Source organism: Mus musculus, chromosome 12 (genome assembly GCF_000001635.26).
Source record: "Mus musculus strain C57BL/6J chromosome 12, GRCm38.p6 C57BL/6J".
In the NCBI taxonomy this organism is placed as follows: domain Eukaryota; kingdom Metazoa; phylum Chordata; class Mammalia; order Rodentia; family Muridae; genus Mus; species Mus musculus.
In genome coordinates this window covers 114,497,556-114,517,293 of record NC_000078.6, presented here as the reverse complement: position 1 = coordinate 114,517,293, position 19,738 = coordinate 114,497,556, and the positions used below count along the sequence as shown (strand labels likewise).

Genomic DNA, 19,738 nt, shown 5'->3' with positions numbered 1-19,738 from the left:
ATATTACAGTAATATTGACACAACTTAAAATCTTTGATGTGTAAGTAAATTTCCCTAGGTAAACTAGATCTACTTATACCTTAAGCTGAGCTCTGTGAAGACTGAAGTTACAGGAATATATTATTGCTTAAGACAGATCATGTAATTTCAGTATAACGCATAAGTCTCCCTGCAAGGGAGGTCATAACCAGCAGGGGGTACAATAGAGTTAAAAATCCCCAGCAAAAAGTTGAGGCAGGTTTTCAGGGGACTCTATTTCCTTTGTAGTTTTCTTACTTAAGTATATTAACTGATCTGCTCCATGCGTGATGATATTAATTGATATGTGATGTCAGATATACATTTCTTGTTTTTTTTTTTGCTGGACAATTAATCAATCTATTGCATTTAGCATTATTATCATATTTTTAATGAGAAGTTGGCAATAATGGACTTTCTCTATTTTTTATTTTTATTTATTTATTTTTAAATTAGATATATTCTCTATGTACATTTCAAATGTTATCCCCTTTCCTAGTTTCCACTCCGAAAATCCCCTTTCCCTTCCCCCTCCCCTGCTTCCCAACCCACCCACTTCTGCCTCCTGGACCTGGCATTCCCTTATACTGGGGCATAGAACCTTGACAAAACCAAGGCCCTCTCCTCCCATTAATGTCCTACTAGGCTATCCTCTGCTACATATGCTGCTAGAGATATAAGTCCCACCATGTGATTTCTTTGATTGGTGGTTTAGTCCCAGGGAACTCTGGTGGTACTGAATAGTTCATATTGTTAGTCCTCCTTTAGGGCTACAAAACCCTTCAGCTCCTGTGCTCTGTCCAATGGATGACTGTGTGCATCCATTTCTGTATTTGCCAGGCATTGGCAGACCCTCTTAGGAGACAGCTATATCAGACTTCTGTCAGCAAAACATTGTTGGCAACTGCAATAGTTTCTGGTTTTGTTGGCTGTTTATGGGATGGATCCCCAGGTAGGGCAGTCTCTGGATTGTCTTTCCTTAAGATGCTCATCAAGATGTTTCAGATTCATTTCTTGAAGGATAATAGATGTTCAGTCTGGCTTGAAGAGACTGACACCTAACTAGGTCACTCCAGTTACTTTATTCAAACAATATAAATGGTTAATTAGGGCTGATAAAGGTTCCAACTACCAAAGTTATCTTGCACTTGCTGCTCATGAGAGCCAGCAGCTCACACAGATCTCAATGTCTTTTCACCTAGGCTAACCATAATCAAAAGTAAGAATACTCCAGTTTTGCCAGGAGTATCATAGGACCATGGTCAGTGCAGCTGTAAGCTCTCTAGTAGCACCTAGTTCAGACCCTTCAGAGAGACAACACTTCGTAAGGTTTAAATAGTCTCAAACGAATTTTCCATCTTCTACTGATTGACCCAAACATAGCAAAAGCTTTAAGGAGAACTTTCACTCATGGCTAGATATAAAGGCTTTTCTATATGTTTCACTTAAAGCCAAACACAAAGACTTTACTATACATATCACTACAAAAGTATAATGTTTGTTTTTCATTCTTCAATAATTCACTTTCCTTTATTCCCATTATCCCTGTTTTGGTTTGTAATAGAACATGCATTCATTCTATATCCTTTATAGGTTTTACTTACATAAAGAACCTAGATTTTTATCATACCTTTTGCATAAAATTTAAATTTGTTGTATATTACACCAATCTATAATTTCTCCATATCCCAATACCATTTCATGTTTTAAACCTTCACCTTCTTTGTTATCTCTGCTTTGATTTTATCTGTTTTACTATATCATCCCCCTAAATTCCTTATACACTAATGACCCATTTCTAAACTCTTGGCTTGTACAAATTAAGTACACAAAATAAAAAATTCAAATTCCCAACACATATGGTTAAGAACATGAAGAATTTGCCTTAAGGAAATGGGAGATCTCATGCCACATACTTTTTTTTCCAGTGCTATCCACATACCTACAGATGTCATAGTTCATCTTACCAGTAAATATTTTTGAATATTTTACCATATTTCACATCATCATTATTTCTTTGTGCTTTGTTTGGAATCTAGAATTATCCCTTTCCTTAGCTGCTGTGACTAGAGCATGAACATCATCCTGTGAATGAACATGGATGTGCAAGTGTCTCTATAATAAGCTGTAGCATCACTTGAGTACATGCTTTGGAGGGATATAGTAGGGACTCAGGATAATTTTATTATTGCTTGGTGAATTCTCCAAACTGATTTCCAAAGTCACTACACTAATTTATATTTCCATCCATGGTGAGAGAAGTTTATTCTTTCAGCACATCCATGTCCACATTTTTTATCCATTTCTATTCTTGAGGTGATTATATTCCTCATGCTGTCAAATGGGAAAATTAGAGTTCCTTGAATTTGGATTTCAACCTTAAGCTAAGTACTTTGGTTGCAGTAATCAGAGAAACCAACCTTCAACTGAGCAGTAAATTCTCTCTGCCTACTAGGTTTCGTGGTGCAGGCAAGTGCTGTACAGCTTGAACGAAGAGCAAAGACATCAGTGATATCATGCAATATGAGAGCTTGCCGACTACAATATCAGCCTTCAAGTAAGATGGATTCCATAGAGTCTGACTGTTATGTAGTCACCAATTGCTTCCTAATTGTGTATGAGGCCTGATCCATATGAAATATAGAAATAACAATTTTACATCTATTTAGAATTACATCTATTTAGAAGTCATGCAAGTGTATTTTGTACACTGTGCATATTTCTCTCTTAACCTCTACCCTTCTTTTTCTTGCCCTGCATATTTTCCCATTATTCAACTAAACATATTCGCTGATACAACATCATGTATTTGCATATATTGTTGTATGTAACTATGGAATATATGAGCTAGTAATGAGAGTTTCATTAATTATCTATGTTCTTGAGATGGTCTCAATTAATATAGCAATTTCCAATTGGATCCAGTTTCCTAAAAGCAGTGTATATTTATTTCTTTCTGATGGAAATACTTTGATAAATAAATTATATATAGAGTATAATATATATTTATCTATACATATATATGTATATGCACATGTATATATACATATATACATATATGCACTATAATTTGGTCATTTGAGTGAGTTATTTTTAATATATAATCCTTTGCAAAGGAGGCTCTGAATTTATATCAATATCATAATCATCACAACCACCACCTGTAAATTAATCTGATAACATTGTCCCAATGAGGAGGAACAGTATCAGACCAGAAAACTCTGGAGTTGACTCCCTGGTGTAATATGCACAGCATCTGTACAGGGCTCAAGCAAGGGGTCTGGGGTACATATCGAGCTTTTGAACTTGGTCCTTAGTATCCTGCAGCCCAACCATTGTGCCTTCTCCTTCCTTCTTCTCCAGCTGTACTAGGTCTTTATATAAGAAGTACCCTGCTCATGATTATGCAAATTCATTGAATCTATGACAGTAAATACAGGGATGTTCACACCCTTAAAAACCGCATATGATCAGTATCCTCTTCACAGTCACTGAAAACATTGACTCTAATCATGGAATGTAACTGGATACTTCCTTTTATTCTGTCGGTAACTTCAGGTAAGGGGCTCACCAGTTCCAAATCTGGAGAGGATACAGGGTCTGAAGTGACAATGACATCTACTCTGCTGTTCTCTCCACAGGGGTCTACTCAGAGGTTCAGCTCCAGCAGTCTGGGACTGTGCTGGCAAGGCCTGGGGCTTCAGTGAAGATGTCCTGCAAGACTTCTGGCTACACATTTACCAGCTACTGGATGCACTGGGTAAAACAGAGGCCTGGACAGGGTCTGGAATGGATAGGGGCTATTTATCCTGGAAATAGTGATACTAGCTACAACCAGAAGTTCAAGGGCAAGGCCAAACTGACTGCAGTCACATCCGCCAGCACTGCCTACATGGAGCTCAGCAGCCTGACAAATGAGGACTCTGCGGTCTATTACTGTACAAGACACAGTGTTGTGACCACATCCTGAGTGTGTCAGAAAACTTGGAGTGGTAGGAAGCTGCCCTTGGTCTGAGAAAACAGGAAATATTAACATGTAGACTTGATAAAAAATAATCACTTTGGGCATCCATTTTTCTGTATCCTCACACTCTTATAGTGACTTTTGCAACTATATAAATCAACTTCTCCAAATAAAGTGGTGCTAATTTAGGACCAACCTACCTTATACCATGCCTTGTCATTCTTGACTACCTCCATTGACATGTTTCTTTTTCATTAAAACAGTAAAAAAGCAAAACCATTATGATGTAGCATGAAAACATCTCTGGATTCTGAAAGACTAGAACTTCTGTTGAGATAGATATGGAAAAAGTGTTACACAATTTTTCCAGGGACCAGCCTTGGCTGAGGGCAGGGTCTGGAGAACAGTGGATGGAAGAGTAGTGAAGGGAAGGAAGGGTCAGACATGGGACATCATTCACTTCAGGAGAGTTGGGACAGAGAAGAAGCACATCTCAGTATGGTTTTTCCTACTCCAACAACTTTTGCATCTGTCAAGATTTATTTATACATAAAATATTTTCTTCAGAAACGATATGCACTGATGACATAGCCTTTCAAAGTATATTTTCTTCTAAAGTCTTCCTTGATTACATAAGAATATTGAAAGAGGAACAAAATAAGTAAACAGTAATTTCATAAGAACTAAAATTAACATTAAAATAAAATTAATTTTCTTTAAACTCAGTATCTTCTACCTTAGGTTTGGTGTCCTAATGCCTTGTCGTACCAGAAATGCTAGACAGAATGAGTCTATTTGAATTTGATTTTGTTTCAGTTTGGCATAACTTTAATAGATGAAATTTATTACCTAACACCTATTATATCAACCTTTCTATAGAAGTTCAACCTTTAACCCTGTTTAATTTTTCCTTTCCTTCCTCTTTTTTGTTTATATTTGGAAAAAGACTATTTTTCTTTCATTCTTAGAATATTGTTTAGTCCCATTTGCTTAACCAAGGGCAGTCTATCAGTAAAGTTCTGGTCTGAAAAGTTTGTTTGGAAATGCATGCAGTTTACTGAACACGGGTGTCTTCCTCCATGTCTCTGTATTGAACTCTTGTTTCAATATGATTCTCATCTTTATTACAAGTCTGTAAAGAACAGAAAAACATTAAAGTTCCAAAAAGTGCTTACTTTTACATTCAGTAAGGTACCAAGGCTTTTCATAGACTTGCATGATCATATCTTTCTATACATACAAGTTCTTTGTTTTTATAGTTGAATATTAAATCCCCAGCAATTTAAATTACAACTTGTCATCATCTAAAATTCCCTAAATATTTTCTTCTTTAATAACTATGAGAAGCACCTGAAAAAATGTTCAACATTCTTAATCATCAGGAAAATGCAAATCAAAACAACCCTGAGATTCCACCTCACACCAGTCAAAATGGCTAAGATCAAAAATTCAGGTGACAGCAGATGCTGGCCAGAATGTCGAGAAAAATGAACACTCCTCCATTGCTGGTCGGATTGCAAGCTTGTACATCCACTTTGGAAATCAGTCTCCCAGTTCCTCAGAAAACTGGACATAGTACTACCATAAGATCCAGTAATACATCTCTTAGGCCAACACCCAGAAGATGTTCCAACATGTAATAGGGACACATGTTCCACTATGTTCATAGCAGCCTTACTTATAATAGCCAGAAGCTGGAAAGAACCCAGATGTCCCTCAACACAGGAATGGATACAGAAAACGTTGTACATTTACACAATGGAGTACTTACTCAGCTATTAAAAACAATGAATTTATGAAATTCTTTGGCAAATGGATGTATCTGGAGGATATCATCCTGAGTGAGGTAACCCAATCACAAAAGAACACACATGATATGCACTCAGTGATAAGTGCATATTAGCCTAGAAATTTAGAATACCCAAGATACAATTTGGAAAACACATGAAACTCAAAAAGAAGGAAGACCAATGTGTGGATACTTAGTTCCTTCTTAGAACGTGGAACAAAATCCCCATGGAAGGAGTTACAGAGACAAAGTTCGGAGCAGAGCCTGAAGGAATGACCCTCAGGAGACTGACCCACTTGGGGATACACCCTATAAACAACCACCAAACCCAGACACTAGGAAGATGCCAACAAGAGGCTACTGACAGGAGCCTGATATCTCTTGTGAGGCTTTGCCAATGCCTGGCAAATAAAGAAGTGGATGCTCACAGTCATCCATTAGACAGAGCACGAGGTCCCCGATGAAGGAACATGAGAAATAACAAGGGAGCTGAAGGGGACTGAAGCCCCATAGAAGGAACATCAACATGAACTAGCCAGTACCCTCAGAGCTCCTTGGAACTGTACCACCTATCAAAAAAACAAAAAAACAAAAAACAAAAAACAAAAAACAAAACAAAAACAAAAAACACATGGTGCAACTTGGGGCTCTAGCTATATTTGTAGCAGAGGATGGCATAGTTGGTCATCAATGGGAGGAGAGGCCCTTGGTCCTGTGAAGACTCTATACCCTAGTATAGGGGAATGCCATGACCAGGAATTGGAGTGGGTGGGTTGGAGAGCAGGAGGAGGGTGGAGGGGATAGGGGATTTTCAGAGGGGCAACTAGGAAAGGGGAAAACATTTGAAATGTAAATAAAGAAAACATCTAATAAAAAAAGAAAAAAAATTTTAAAAAAACTTCTCAAATTCTCTTTCTCATGCTTATTAACAACACTCATTAGTGATCTACATATTTACTTATGTAATAAATTCTTAGGGACGACTAAATTTTCTGCATCTTCCCAGCAATTTCAGTTACAACTTGTCGTCATCTAAAATTTCCTGAAGTTTTTCTTCTTTAATAACTCTGAAAAGTACCTGAAAAAAATGTGCTTTTTTCCCATGAAATTTTCATTCATTTCATTCTTGTTTACACTAGCTTCTTATTATCTCAACTCTAGCTTTTGGATAGAAGCCTTTCACAGTAAGAAGCACACGCATAGACAAAGGTGTGCAGCAAATATCCATCAATGACAGTGAATTGTCAGTCTAGATTGTCCAAGCACCGAAATTTTGTCAATCAGCACCTTCAGGATGCTTGGCATTGTCAAAATTTAACATATAAAATCCCAATAACCAATATCTGGGCCAACAAAAATTTAATTCATAATCTTAAGTATTAAGTGACTTCAATGTGTTGTTAACTCTGACTGTGTGTTCCTGTAACATTTGGGTGTTCATCTTCAGCCTACAGGCTGAGAATTTAGAATAGATTTTCCTATGAAGTAGGAATACCAATATGAAGGATTGGCCTATTTTGTCTTGGTAAAGTTGGAAGTCTGACTTTCCAGTATCCAGTCTGTCCACAGTTTGGACAGTGTGTTGTCAGCAGTTTTGCTAAAGGCAGGTTTTTTGTTTTTTGTTTGTGTTTGTTTTGTTTTTTGTTTTGTTTTGGTTGTTTGTTTGGCCTAGTGACTAGTGTTGCCACATTGGAAACAAACTCCATGTAGAATTTCTCCCTTACCTGTCATCTTCATTTTAATAGAAATGGGATACTGCCAAGAGCTGGTATGTCTCACTGTCATGAACAGCCTTGTGTTATTAAAATATTTTAAATAACATGTTCTTTTTTTATTTTATTTTTTTAGCTCATTTACATTTCCATGCTATACCAAAAGTCCCCCATACCCACCCACCCCCACTCCCCTACCCACCCACTCCCCCTTTTTGGCCCTGGCGTTCCCCTGTACTGGGGCATATAAAGTTTGCATGTCCAATGGGACTCTCTTGCCAGTGATGGCCGACTAGGCCATCTTTTGATACATATGCAGCTAGAGTCAAGTCTCTGGGGTACTGGTTAGTTCATAATGTTGTTCCACCTATAGGGTTGCAGATCCCTTTAGCTCCTTGGGTACTTTCTCTAGCTCTTCCATTGGGAGCCCTGTGATCCATCCATTAGCTGACTCTGAGCATCCACTTCTGTGTTTGCTAGGCCCCAGCATAGTCTCACATGAGACAGCTATATCTGGGTCCTTTCAGCAAAATCTTGCTAGTGTGTGCAATGGTGTCAGCGTTTGGAAGCTGATTATGGGGTGGATCCCTGGATATGGCAGTCTCTACATGGTCCATCCTTTCATCTCAGCTCCAAACTTTGTCTCTGTAACTCCTTCCATGGGTGTTTTGTTCCCACTTCTAAGGAGGGGCATAGTGTCCACACTTCAGTCTTCATTTTTCTTCAGTTTCATGTGTTTAGGAAATTGTATCTTATATCTTGGGTATCCTAGGTTTTGGGCTAATATCCACTTATCAGTGAGTACATATTGTGTGAGTTCCTTTGTGAATGTGTTACCTCACTCAGGATGATGCCCTCCAGGTCCATCCATTTGGCTAGGAATTTCATAAATTCATTCTTTTTAATAGCTGAATGGTACTCTATTGTGTAAATATACCACATTTTCTGTATCTATTCCTCTGTTGCGGGGCATCTGGGTTCTTTCCAGCTTCTGGCTATTATAAATAAGGCTGCTATGAACATAGTGGAGCATGTGTCCTTCTTACCAGTTGGGGCATCTTCTGGATATATGCCCAGAAGAGGTATTGCTGGATCCTCCGGTAGTACTATGTCCAATTTTCTGAGGAACCACCAGACTGATTTCTAGAGTGGTTGTACAAGCCTGCAATCCCACCAACAATGGAGGAGTGTTCCTCTTTCTCCACATCCACGCCAGCATCTGCTGTCACCTGAATTTTTGATCTTAGCAATTCTGACTGGTGTGAGGTAGAATCTCAGGGTTGTTTTGATTTGCATTTCCCTGATGATTAAGGATGTTGAACATTTTTTCAGGTGCTTCTCTGCCATTTGGTATTCCTCAGGTGAGAATTCTTTGTTCAGTTCTGAGCCCCATTTTTAATGGGGTTATTTGATTTTCTGAAGTCCACCTTCTTGAGTTCTTTATATATGTTGGATATTAGTCCCCTATCTGATTTAGGATAGGTAAAGATCCTTTCCCAATCTGTTGGTGGTCTTTTTGTCTTATTGACGGTGTCTTTTGCCTTGCAGAAACTTTGGAGTTTCATTAGGTCCCATTTGTCAATTCTCGATCTTACAGCAAAAGCCATTGCTGTTCTCTTCAGGAATTTTTTCCCTTTGCCCATATCTTCAAGGCTTTTCCCCACTTAAACATGTTCTTTAAATCTCTGATGGGTTCTAAGGCCATCTATTTGTCCAAACTAAATCAAAACAGACACATTTGCCTGTTTCTAGCTACTTACTATCTGCTTAACTTTGAAAACACACACATGAGGCAAAATAAAGCTTATTTATTTACTTAACTAAACTAGTATCTAACAATACTTCAAGTTATGATTATTATAAGTGACTAATTAGTAATTTACATTTTTAATTATCTTCATATTAGGGCCCAGAGACAGTGTCCAAATTAACAAAATCAGAAATAAAAAAGGATGCATAGCAACAGAAACTCAGGACATTAAAAACAAAAACAAATAAACAAAAAGAAAACGTCAGATCCTAGTACAAAAGCCTATACTTAACGAAATGGAAAATCTATATGAAATGTATGGTTTTGTACTCAGATATCACATATCAAAGTTAAATCAAGAGCAGGTAAACTTTCTAAAACAGGCCCATATCCCCTACTGACATTATCCTTTTAGAAATGTATCATTTCGCCCAGAGTGACCTAAGAATTGTTGTGCAAGCAATTTGGGTATTTACTTGACTCTATACTCTGAAACCTATTTCTAATTTTCATTGTCTTGAAAAAATATATTGTAACTATAAAATGAGTACATGGAAGGGTCTCCTAAACTGAAAAAAAAATTTTTCTGTGGTCATAAGGATAAAATTACTAGAGCACACAGGATTCTGACATGTGCACTCAAGTCATGCCTGGGGCTTCAGGGATACTAAGCATTCCATATGTAAAATTTTTCCTGTTTATACATAGAATCTCCAAAGGTGAACTTCAACAAAGAGAAAGAAAAATGGTGTTTAAAGGAGACTAGAGTTTAAGAGGATGATTGGGCAAAAGAAAAATTTAACTAGATTTAACAAACTGGGCATTACAAGTTATGTTTCAATATGAATTTATACTATAGCAGTCATACTTAATAATGATTTATAGTTTTCAATAAGGAGAAAATATTATTTTACTTTTACCAATATTAACACAAATACTTGTGGATGTATTAAATTATTGAACAGCTATTTCTACAAAGTAATATATTAAAAACCTGTAGGAAACTGCTACTTTGTATTCCAGTTTAAAAAGTATTTTAAAAATGGGTCATGAGTAAGAGATATAGCTGAGAGGGAAGAATACTTAACTGTTCTAGAGGGACACATATTTACTATTAGGCATGCATACCATGCAGTTCATAACTGCTTGTAACTCCAGTTCCAGGAAATCTGACTCTTTTCTGACATTTTTGGTTGTCTAACATAATTTGGTCCACACATACAGGATATAGACATACAGACATAAATAAATAAATAAAAATAAAATCTTTAAAACTACTATGTAAAAATAGAAGATGAAAAGAAAATAGAAAGTGGGTAAAATGAATGACTGAATAGTACTGTTCCTAGAAAAAATCCCAGTGTCAGGTATGATATATTTCTTTAAAAATTGGTGACCACTGTGGTCCCTGGCCCGGGGGTGTCTCCAGACACCCGCAAGGACCCACACATGATCCACCACAGGATCCGAGGACCTCTGGTGAGTGAAACACAGCGCCTGCTCCAATCCAATCGCACAGGACCTGAGAATGCATTAATTAAGGAAGCAGGTAACCCAGCCTGATACGGGACTCAAGTCCCTTCCAGCTGGCCCACTGCAGCACCGTGGTCCCTGGCCCAGGGGTGTCTCCAGACACCGGCAAGGACCCACACAGGATCCGCCAAGGGATCCTAAGTCCTCTGGTGATAGGAACACAACTTCTGCCAGGAGGCAGGTTCAAACACCATATATCTGGGCACCTTCCCTACAAGAGGAGAGCTTGCATGCAGAGAGTACTCTGACCACTGAAACTAAGGATAGAGCTAGTCTCCCTGATCTGCTGATAGACACTAACATAATCACCTGAGGAATAAGCTCTAACCAGAGACAACTATAACAACTAGCTCCAGAGAATACAAGATGGCAAAAGGCAAACAATTACTTTTCCTTAATATCTCTTAATATCAATGGACTCAATTCTCCAATAAAAAGACATAGACTAACAGACTGGCTACACAAACAGGACCCAACATTCTGCTGCTTTCAGGAAACCCATCTCAGGGAAAAAGATAGACACTACCTCAGAATGAAAGGCTGGAAAACAATTTTCCAAGCAACTGGTCTGAAGAAACAAGCTGGAGTAGCCATTCTAATATCGAATAAAATGGACTTCCAACACAAAGTTATCAAAAAAGACAAGGAGACACACTTCTTACTCATCAAAGGTAAAATCCTCCAAGAGGAATTCTCAATTCTGAATATCTACGCTCCAAATGCAAGGGCAGCCACATTCACTAAAGCAACTTTAGTAAAGTTCAAAGCACATATTGCACCTCACACAATAGTAGTGGGAGACTTCAACAAACCGCTTTTATCAATGGACAGATCGTGGAAACAGAAGATAAACAGGGACACAGTGAAACTACCAGAAGTTATGAAACAAATGGATCTAACAGATATCTACAGAACATTTTATCCTAAAACAAAAGGATATACCTTCTTCTCAGCACCTGACGGGACCTTCTCCAAAAGTGACCATATAATTGGTCACAAAACAGGCCTCAACAGATACAAAAATATTGAAATTGTCCCATGTATCCTATCAGACCACAATGGCCTAAGGCTGATCTTCAATAACAACATAAATAATGGAAAGCCAACATTCATGTGGAAACTGAACAACACTTTTCTCAATGATACCTTGGTCAAGGAAGGAATAAAGAAAGAAATTAAAGACTTTTTAGAGTTTAATGAAAATGAAGCCACAACATACCCAAAGCTATGGGACACAATGAAAGCATTTCTAAGAGGGAAACTCATAGCTCTGAGTGCCTCCAAGAAGAAACGGGAGAGAGCACATACTAGCAGCTTGACAACACGTCTAAAAGTTCTAGAAAAAAAGGAAGCAAATTCACCCAAGAGGAGCAGATGGCAGAAAATAATCAAACTCAGGGGTGAAATCAACCAAGTGGAAACAAGAACTATTCAAAGAATTAACAAAACAAGGAGTTGGTTCTTTGAGAAAATTAACAAGATAAACCCTTAGCTAGACTCACTAGAGGGCACAGGGACAACATCCTAATTAACAAAATCAGAAATGGAAAGGGAGACATAACAACAGATCCTGAAGAAATCCAGAACACCATCAGATCCTTCTACAAAAGGCTATACTCAACAAAACTGGAAAACCTGGATGAAATGGACAAATTTCTAGACAGATACCAGGTACCAAAGTTAAATCAGGATCAAGTTAACGATCTAAACAGTCCCACATCCCCTAAAGAAATAGAAGCAGTCATTAATAGTCTCCCAGCCAAAAAAAGCCCAGGACCAGATGGGTTTAGTGCAGAGTTCTACCAGACCTTCAAAGAAGATCTAATCCCAGTTCTGCACAAACTATTCCACAAATAGAAGTAGAGGGAACTCTACCCAACTCATTCTATGAAGCCACAATTCCTCTGATACCTAAACCACAGAAAGATCCAACAAAAATAGGGATCTTCAGACCAATTTCCCTTATGAATATCGATGCAAAAATCCTCAATAAAATTCTTGCTAACCAAATACAAGAACACATTAAAGCAATCATCCATCCTGACCAAGTAGGCTTTATTCCAGGGATGCAGGGATGGTTTAATATACGAAAATCCATCAATGTAATCCATTATATAAACAATCTCAAAGACAAAAACCACATGATCATCTCATTAGATGCGGAGAAAGCATTTGATAAGATCCAACACCCATTCATGATAAAAGTCTTGGAAAGATCAGGAATTCAAGGCCCATAACTAAACATGATAAAAGCAATATACAGCAAACCAGTAGCCAACATCAAAGTAAATGGTTAGAAGATGGAAGCAATCCCACTAAAATCAGGGACTAGTCAAGGCTGCCCACTTTATCCCTACCTAATCAACATAGTACTTGAAGTCCAAGCCAGAGCAATTCCACAACAAAAGGAGATCTAGGGGATACAAATTGGAAAAGAGGAAGTCAAAATATCACTTGTTGCAGATGATATGATAGTATATATAAGTGAACCTAAAAATTCCACCAGAGAACTCCTAAACCTGATGAACAGCTTCGGTGATGTACCTGGATATAATATTAACTCAAACAAGTCAATGGCCTTTCTCTACACAAAGAATAAACAGGCTGAGAATGAAATTAGGGAAACAACACCCTTCTCAATAGTCACAAATAATATAAAATATCTTGGTGTGACTCTAACTAAGGAAGTGAAAGATCTGTATGATAAGAACTTCAAGTCTCTGAAGAAAGAAATTAAAGAAGATCTCAGAAGATGGAAAGATCTCCCATGCTCATGGATTGGCAGGATCAACATTGTAAAAATGGCTTTCTTGCCAAAAGCAATCTTCAGATTTAATGCAATCCCCATCAAAATTCCAACTCAATTCTTCAACAAATTAGAAAGAGCAATCTGAAAATTCATCTGGAATAACAAAAAACCTAGGATAGCAAAAGCTCTTCTCAAGGATAAAAGTACCTCTGGTGGAATAACCATGCCTGACCTAAAGCTTTACTACAGAGCAATTGTGATAAAAACTTCATGTTACTGGTATAGTGACAGACAACTAGACCAATGGAATAGAATTGAAGACCCAGAAATGAACCCACACACCTATGGTCACTTGATCTTCGACAAGGGAGCTAAAACCATCCAGTGGAAGACAGACAGCATTTTCAACAAATGGTGCTGGCACAACTGGTTGTTATCATGTAGAAGAATGCGAATCGACCCATTCCTCTCTCCTTGTACTAAGGTCAAATCTAAGTGGATAAAGGAACTTCAAATAAAACCAGAGACACTGAAACTTATAGAGGAGAAAGTGGGGAAAAGCCTCGAAGATATGGGCACAGGGGAAAAATTCCTGAATAGAACAGCAATGGCTTGTGCTGTAAGATCGAGGATTGACAAATTGGGCCTCATGAAACTGCAAAGCTTCTGCAAGGCAAAAGATACCGTCAACAATACAAAAAGACCACCAACAGATTGGGAAAGTATCTTTACTTATCTTAAATCAGATAGGGGACTAATATCCAATATATAAAAAGAACTCAAGAGAGTAGACTCCAGAAAATCAAATAACACCCTTAAAGATGGGGCTCAGAACTGAACAAAGAATTCTCACCCGAGGAATACTGAAAGGCTGTGAAACACCTGAAAATATGTTCAACATCCTTAATCATCAGGGAAATGCAAATCAAAATAACCCTGAGATTCCACCTCACACCAGTCAGAATGGCTAAGATGAAAAATTCAGGTGACAGCAGATGCTGGCAAGGATGTGGAGAAAGAGGAACACTCCTCCATTGTTGGTGGGATTGCAAGCTTGTACAAACACTCTGGAAATCAGTCTGGCGGTTCCTCAGAAAATTGGACATAGTACTACCGGAAGATCCAGCAATACCTCTTCTGGGCATATATCCAGAAGATGCCCCAACCGGTAAGAAGGACACATGCTCCACTATGTTCATAGCAGCCTTGTTTATAATAGCCAGAAGCTGAAAAGAACCCAGATGCCCCACAACAGAGGAATGGACACAGAAAATGTGGTATATTTACACAATGGAGTACTATTCAGCTATTAAAAAGAATGAATTTATGAAATTACTAGGCAAATGGATGGACCTGGAGGGCATCATCCTGAGTGAGGTAACCCAATCACAAAGGAATTCTCACAATATGTACTCACTGATAAGTGGATATTAGCCCATAAACTTAGGATACCCAAGATATAAGATATAATTTGCTAAAAACATTAAACTCAAGAGAACGAAGTCCAAAGTGTGGACACTTTGCCCCTTCTTAGAATAGGAAACAAAACACCCATGGAAGGAGTTACAGAGACAAAATTTGGAAGTGAGACGAAAGGATGTACCATGTAGTGATTGCCGTATCCAGAGATCCATCCCATGATCAGCTTCCAAATGCTGACACCATTGCTTACACTAACAAGATTTTGCTGAAAGGACCAACATATAGCTGTCTCTTGTGAGACTATGCCAGGGCCTAGCAAACACATAAGTGGATGCTCACAGTCAGCTATTGAATGGACCAGAGGGCCCCCAATTTAGGAGCTAGAGAAATTACCCAAGAAGCTAATGGGAACTGCAACCCTATAGGTGGAACAACAATATGAACTAACCAGTACCCCGGAGCTCTTGTCTCTAGCTGCACAGGTATCAAAAGATGGCCTAGTTGGCTATCACTGCAAAGAGAGGCCCATTGGACTTGCACACTTTTTATGCCCCAGTACAGGGGAACGCCAGGGCCAAAAAGGGGGAGTGGGTGGTTACGGGAGTGGGGGTGGGTGGGTATGGGGGACTTTTGATATAGCATTGGAAATATAAATGAGCTTAATACCTAATAAAAAATGGAAAAAAAGAATCATCATTAAAAGTAAGGCTTAAAAAACCTGATGTTGCAGATTTACTGCAATATACTACTATGCCAATTTGGAGCATATACTCAAAAGACTTATTCCCTTGCACCATTCAACCCTTCTGGTTCTTACAATCTACTCCATTTTTAAATCCGTTCTCAGATTTCAGTTATCACTATGCAGTTACAAGATCCCACAAGGTCCTAAAAACACATGGACAAGTAAGGGCAATGGCAACATCTTATAATGTCTTCAATACATGAGGGGTCGCTCTGACCATTATCTGTGGCAGAGATATCCTGGCATTGGAGCTGAGATGTTCATTTAATAACTTGTGTCTTTTGGAAGCAGCATCATCTACCCATACAGGAACACGTGTTCAAGGATTCACAAATTAAAGTAAAACACAAAATTCATCAATGTGCTTTCTACTCAGGTTTATATAAGCATATATCTCACAAATCCATAGAGCTAGATCAGAACAAGCCACCTGATTCAATACAAATAATTAAACTAGAAATCTTGTCTACATACTGGTTTTGCATAAACCTTTAACAGTTTGTTTTTGTTAAAAAAATCTATAGGCATACATTTTTCAAAACCTAATTTAACGAGAGTTCTTAAACACTTTAACCTCCCTTCTAGGACACCACCCACCAGAACGAGTGAAGACAGGAAAGTTTACTATCACAAAGTGGATTGTAGACCAGTTTAGAAATAGTTCTTTTGGGTGATTCCAATTGTCATTTTTCAGGATATTAGCAGTTCAGTTCACATGAATAAACAGTGGTAGCTTAACCCACTCTCAAGCATCAGTCTTCAAACTGTATTTAAACCTCTCACCTATTAGAGATTCTTGCTCAATCATAGTCATTGCTGCTCTATTAATATTAGCCAAAATTGGAAATAGTATAGATATCATCAATGGAATATATATATATATATATATATATATATATATATATATATATATATATATATATATATAAATTGAGAGGTATACTATATAGATAGAGGAAATGATCAGCAGATCAATATCATTCTCTGTTTGTTACTGAAGTTTCTTTGAGTTCACATGACCTATGTTCAGTTGATTGAGATGTTCTGTACATCCTTGTGTCCTCCGTCTCTCTGGTTCTCACCCTCTTTCAGTTTCATCTACTGGGGGCTTCCCTGAACTTTGAGAGGTGGGATCTCTTGGAGGCTTCCCATTTAGCAGTACATGTTCTAAGGTCTCTCTTACTGCATAATGTCTGGCATGGAAGTCCATATTTGTTATCATTAATTTTATGGAATTCCTGAGTGTATGAACCAATGGGTTTCTTATTCTTGTGCCTCCTCTTATGGCTTTTTTCCTTTCCTTGATTTGCCATATCGATGTTTTGTGTGATGGTTTTTGTTTTATCTTATTATCCTTTGTTTCCTGCCTAGGCAAGATTGGGTCTAATGTTGAGACACAAGAACCCATCCCTATCTGAGAAACTATCACCAACTGAAAACTTCTCAAACGTAAAAAGTTAGTTTTGTCCAATGGAGATTCATTAGATATACAAAAGACTCAGAGCAGTCCCATGTATTGTAGATGGACTACAAAAATAAACTCAGTGCATTGTTGCTAGTTTTTTGTAAGGAAGGATATTATAGTCCTAAGAAGCTAATATAAAAGACACATAATCCATGTATTTTATTTACAAACCATAATTCTAGATTGGGCAGGTCTAGAACTGTACATAGTCCTCACATATGGATCTCTTGTTCTTTGCTGTTTCTCCTGGTCATGCAGTTTTAGAACATGTCAACTTCTTTCTCCTCATATTCTTCCCTTCTCTCCATACCTACAACACCCTCACTTAAACATCCAGTCTTACCTTTTCCCTTCATTGACAAATCATAAGCTCTAGCCATACATTTTCTGGTTAAATTGGGGAGAATGTTCACTTTGAGTTTGTGACCATCTGTTCTTTCTGAAAACCACATCTTTAGAAACCTGTATTTAGCATAGGAGCATAAATTAAACAGAAGTACTATCAAACCATTCCAATACGATTTGTCTCACAATATTTTTCCTGGGATCACTACCTCCTTATATGTCCTTTTTGTAGTAAATACAATCATCCCTTTTGTGTTACTATGAGGTTTCTATGTGACCAAATTATTCCAAGAATCTTCTTGGGGTATCTGCCCTTGAGCTAACTCAAACAGTGTAATTGATGCAGAGTAAACAGAGACAACTGGCAAACTTTGACTAGCCAGAAGAATAGGTTACAGTATTATGTTTTCTTTTTATTATAAACTTAGAGGTCATTGAGAATATAGTTTAAAAATAGTAGTTTACACAGGGAATGCATCTAGAAGACTACAACACAGTAAATAAGATACATTGGCTAAAATATGCTTGTCTGGCTTCATTGTGTAGATGATATAATATATAGTAAAAGAAATTCAGTATTAGAATGTGCTATTTATAAAATGACTGTTTCAGATATTTTCTATTTGGAGTGCTTCCAAACAAACATTGCCAGCCTCAAAGCAGACTGTCATATATTAATTCTTTTTTAATTTGGAGTTGACAATCTTTAGGTTCTTTAAATTGGCCTTTTAGGTCTTATAAAAATGTGAATATTCTGATCTGTTTGTAATTTCTAATTATAATTATAATGACTAGATTTATAACCCTGGAAACATACAGAAAAGCCACACATATATTCTGTGACACTTAAACAACCATAATTCTGTCTTTGTTTTGTGAAAGTTGAATAAATACGCATTCTTTTGCTACTAAGTTAGGACATCGGAAGAAGCATGGTATATAGCAAACTGCCAGGAGAGAGCTGGACTCGGAGTGCCTACACACTTGTGAGCACAGGTAAGACCACTACTTCTCTTCAAATTCCTGGCCCAAGAGGAACACTCCCCAAGCCAACAGGACACAGGAACCAATGCTTATTTAATGTATATTACTTTTCCAGTAATGAAGATAAAAATTGAAACCTTATTCATCTTCCCCAATCCCACCATTATCTGTTTGTAGCCTAGTTTTGTTACTTTAATTTAATGTATACTTTATTATTCATTGATGATACATTAATTTATCTCAAATTATAAAAATTAAAATTTTAATTTTAATTCTTATAAATTTCTATGAATTTGTTGTATAATATCTGGAAAGATAAAGGGTGCATGTAAGAAAAAACACAAAAATGGGTCTGGGGAGATGACTCACGGGTTAGGGTACTGGCTGGTCTTCCAGAAAACCCAGGTTCAAATTCTATTATCCAACTCAAAGCTTGCAACTCTCTGCCACTCTAGGTCAAGGAAATATGACAACCTCACACATGTAAGCAAAATAAAAATGAATAATAAATTTCCAACAAAGTTAATGTTTAAAAAGGACAAATACAAATTAAGGCTATAGAAATATTATTCCAAACACATAATGAATACTATTTTAATGAAATCATGGTAATGTTAGTACATTTTCCTTCAGATATTTGCATCATTTGTTGCTGTCCCAAAGGCTCACAGAGAAGAGCATTAGATATAGTAGAAAGATATGCAAATAAGGCCTTTCCTTGCTCATTAAATACAGCCCAGAACTGACTCTGAAGTTCAGGCAGAGAACTCTAGCCCTGTCTTTCCATTCAGTGTCCTGCAGTGACAATAGAACACTGAACATGGGATTGGGGCTGATATGGATTTTCGTTATATGTTTTTTCAAGGTAATTATAGATAAAAAAACAAGTGTGTTCTTTTGTGATTGGGTTACCTCACTCAGGATGATCTCCTCTAGATTCATCATTTGCATAAGAATTTCATAAATCTTTGTTTTTAATAGAAGAGTAGTACTCCATTGTGTAAATGTACCACATTTTTTCTATCCATCACTCTTAAGAGGGACATCTGGGTTCTTTCCAGCTTCTGGCTAGTATAAAAAAAGGCTGCTAAGAACATAGTGTGGCATGTGTTCTTATTACCAGTTGGAATATCTTCTAGGTATATGCCCAGGATAGGTATTCCTGGATCCTCCAGTAGTACTATGTCCAATTTTCGGAGGAACCCCCAGACTGATTTCCAGAGTAACTGAACAAGCTTGCAATCCCACCAACAATGGAGGAG

The 19,738-nt window shown here is 37.5% G+C and overlaps 1 non-coding gene, 1 gene segment (V, D, J or C) and 1 further gene; all 3 read left to right on the top strand.

The window, feature by feature from the left end:
• Igh (immunoglobulin heavy chain complex) overlaps positions 1 to 19,738 on the top strand; it is a 2,751,187-nt gene that overhangs the window by 1,492,661 nt on the left and 1,238,788 nt on the right.
• On the top strand, positions 3,600 to 3,659 carry Mir7094-2 (microRNA 7094-2). The gene has a single exon (NR_106063.1). It is a non-coding gene; the product is annotated as a microRNA 7094-2 (primary transcript).
• Ighv1-5 (immunoglobulin heavy variable V1-5) lies at positions 3,671 to 3,964 on the top strand. The segment is given in 1 exon segment: positions 3,671 to 3,964. A coding segment is annotated over 1 exon segment (294 nt).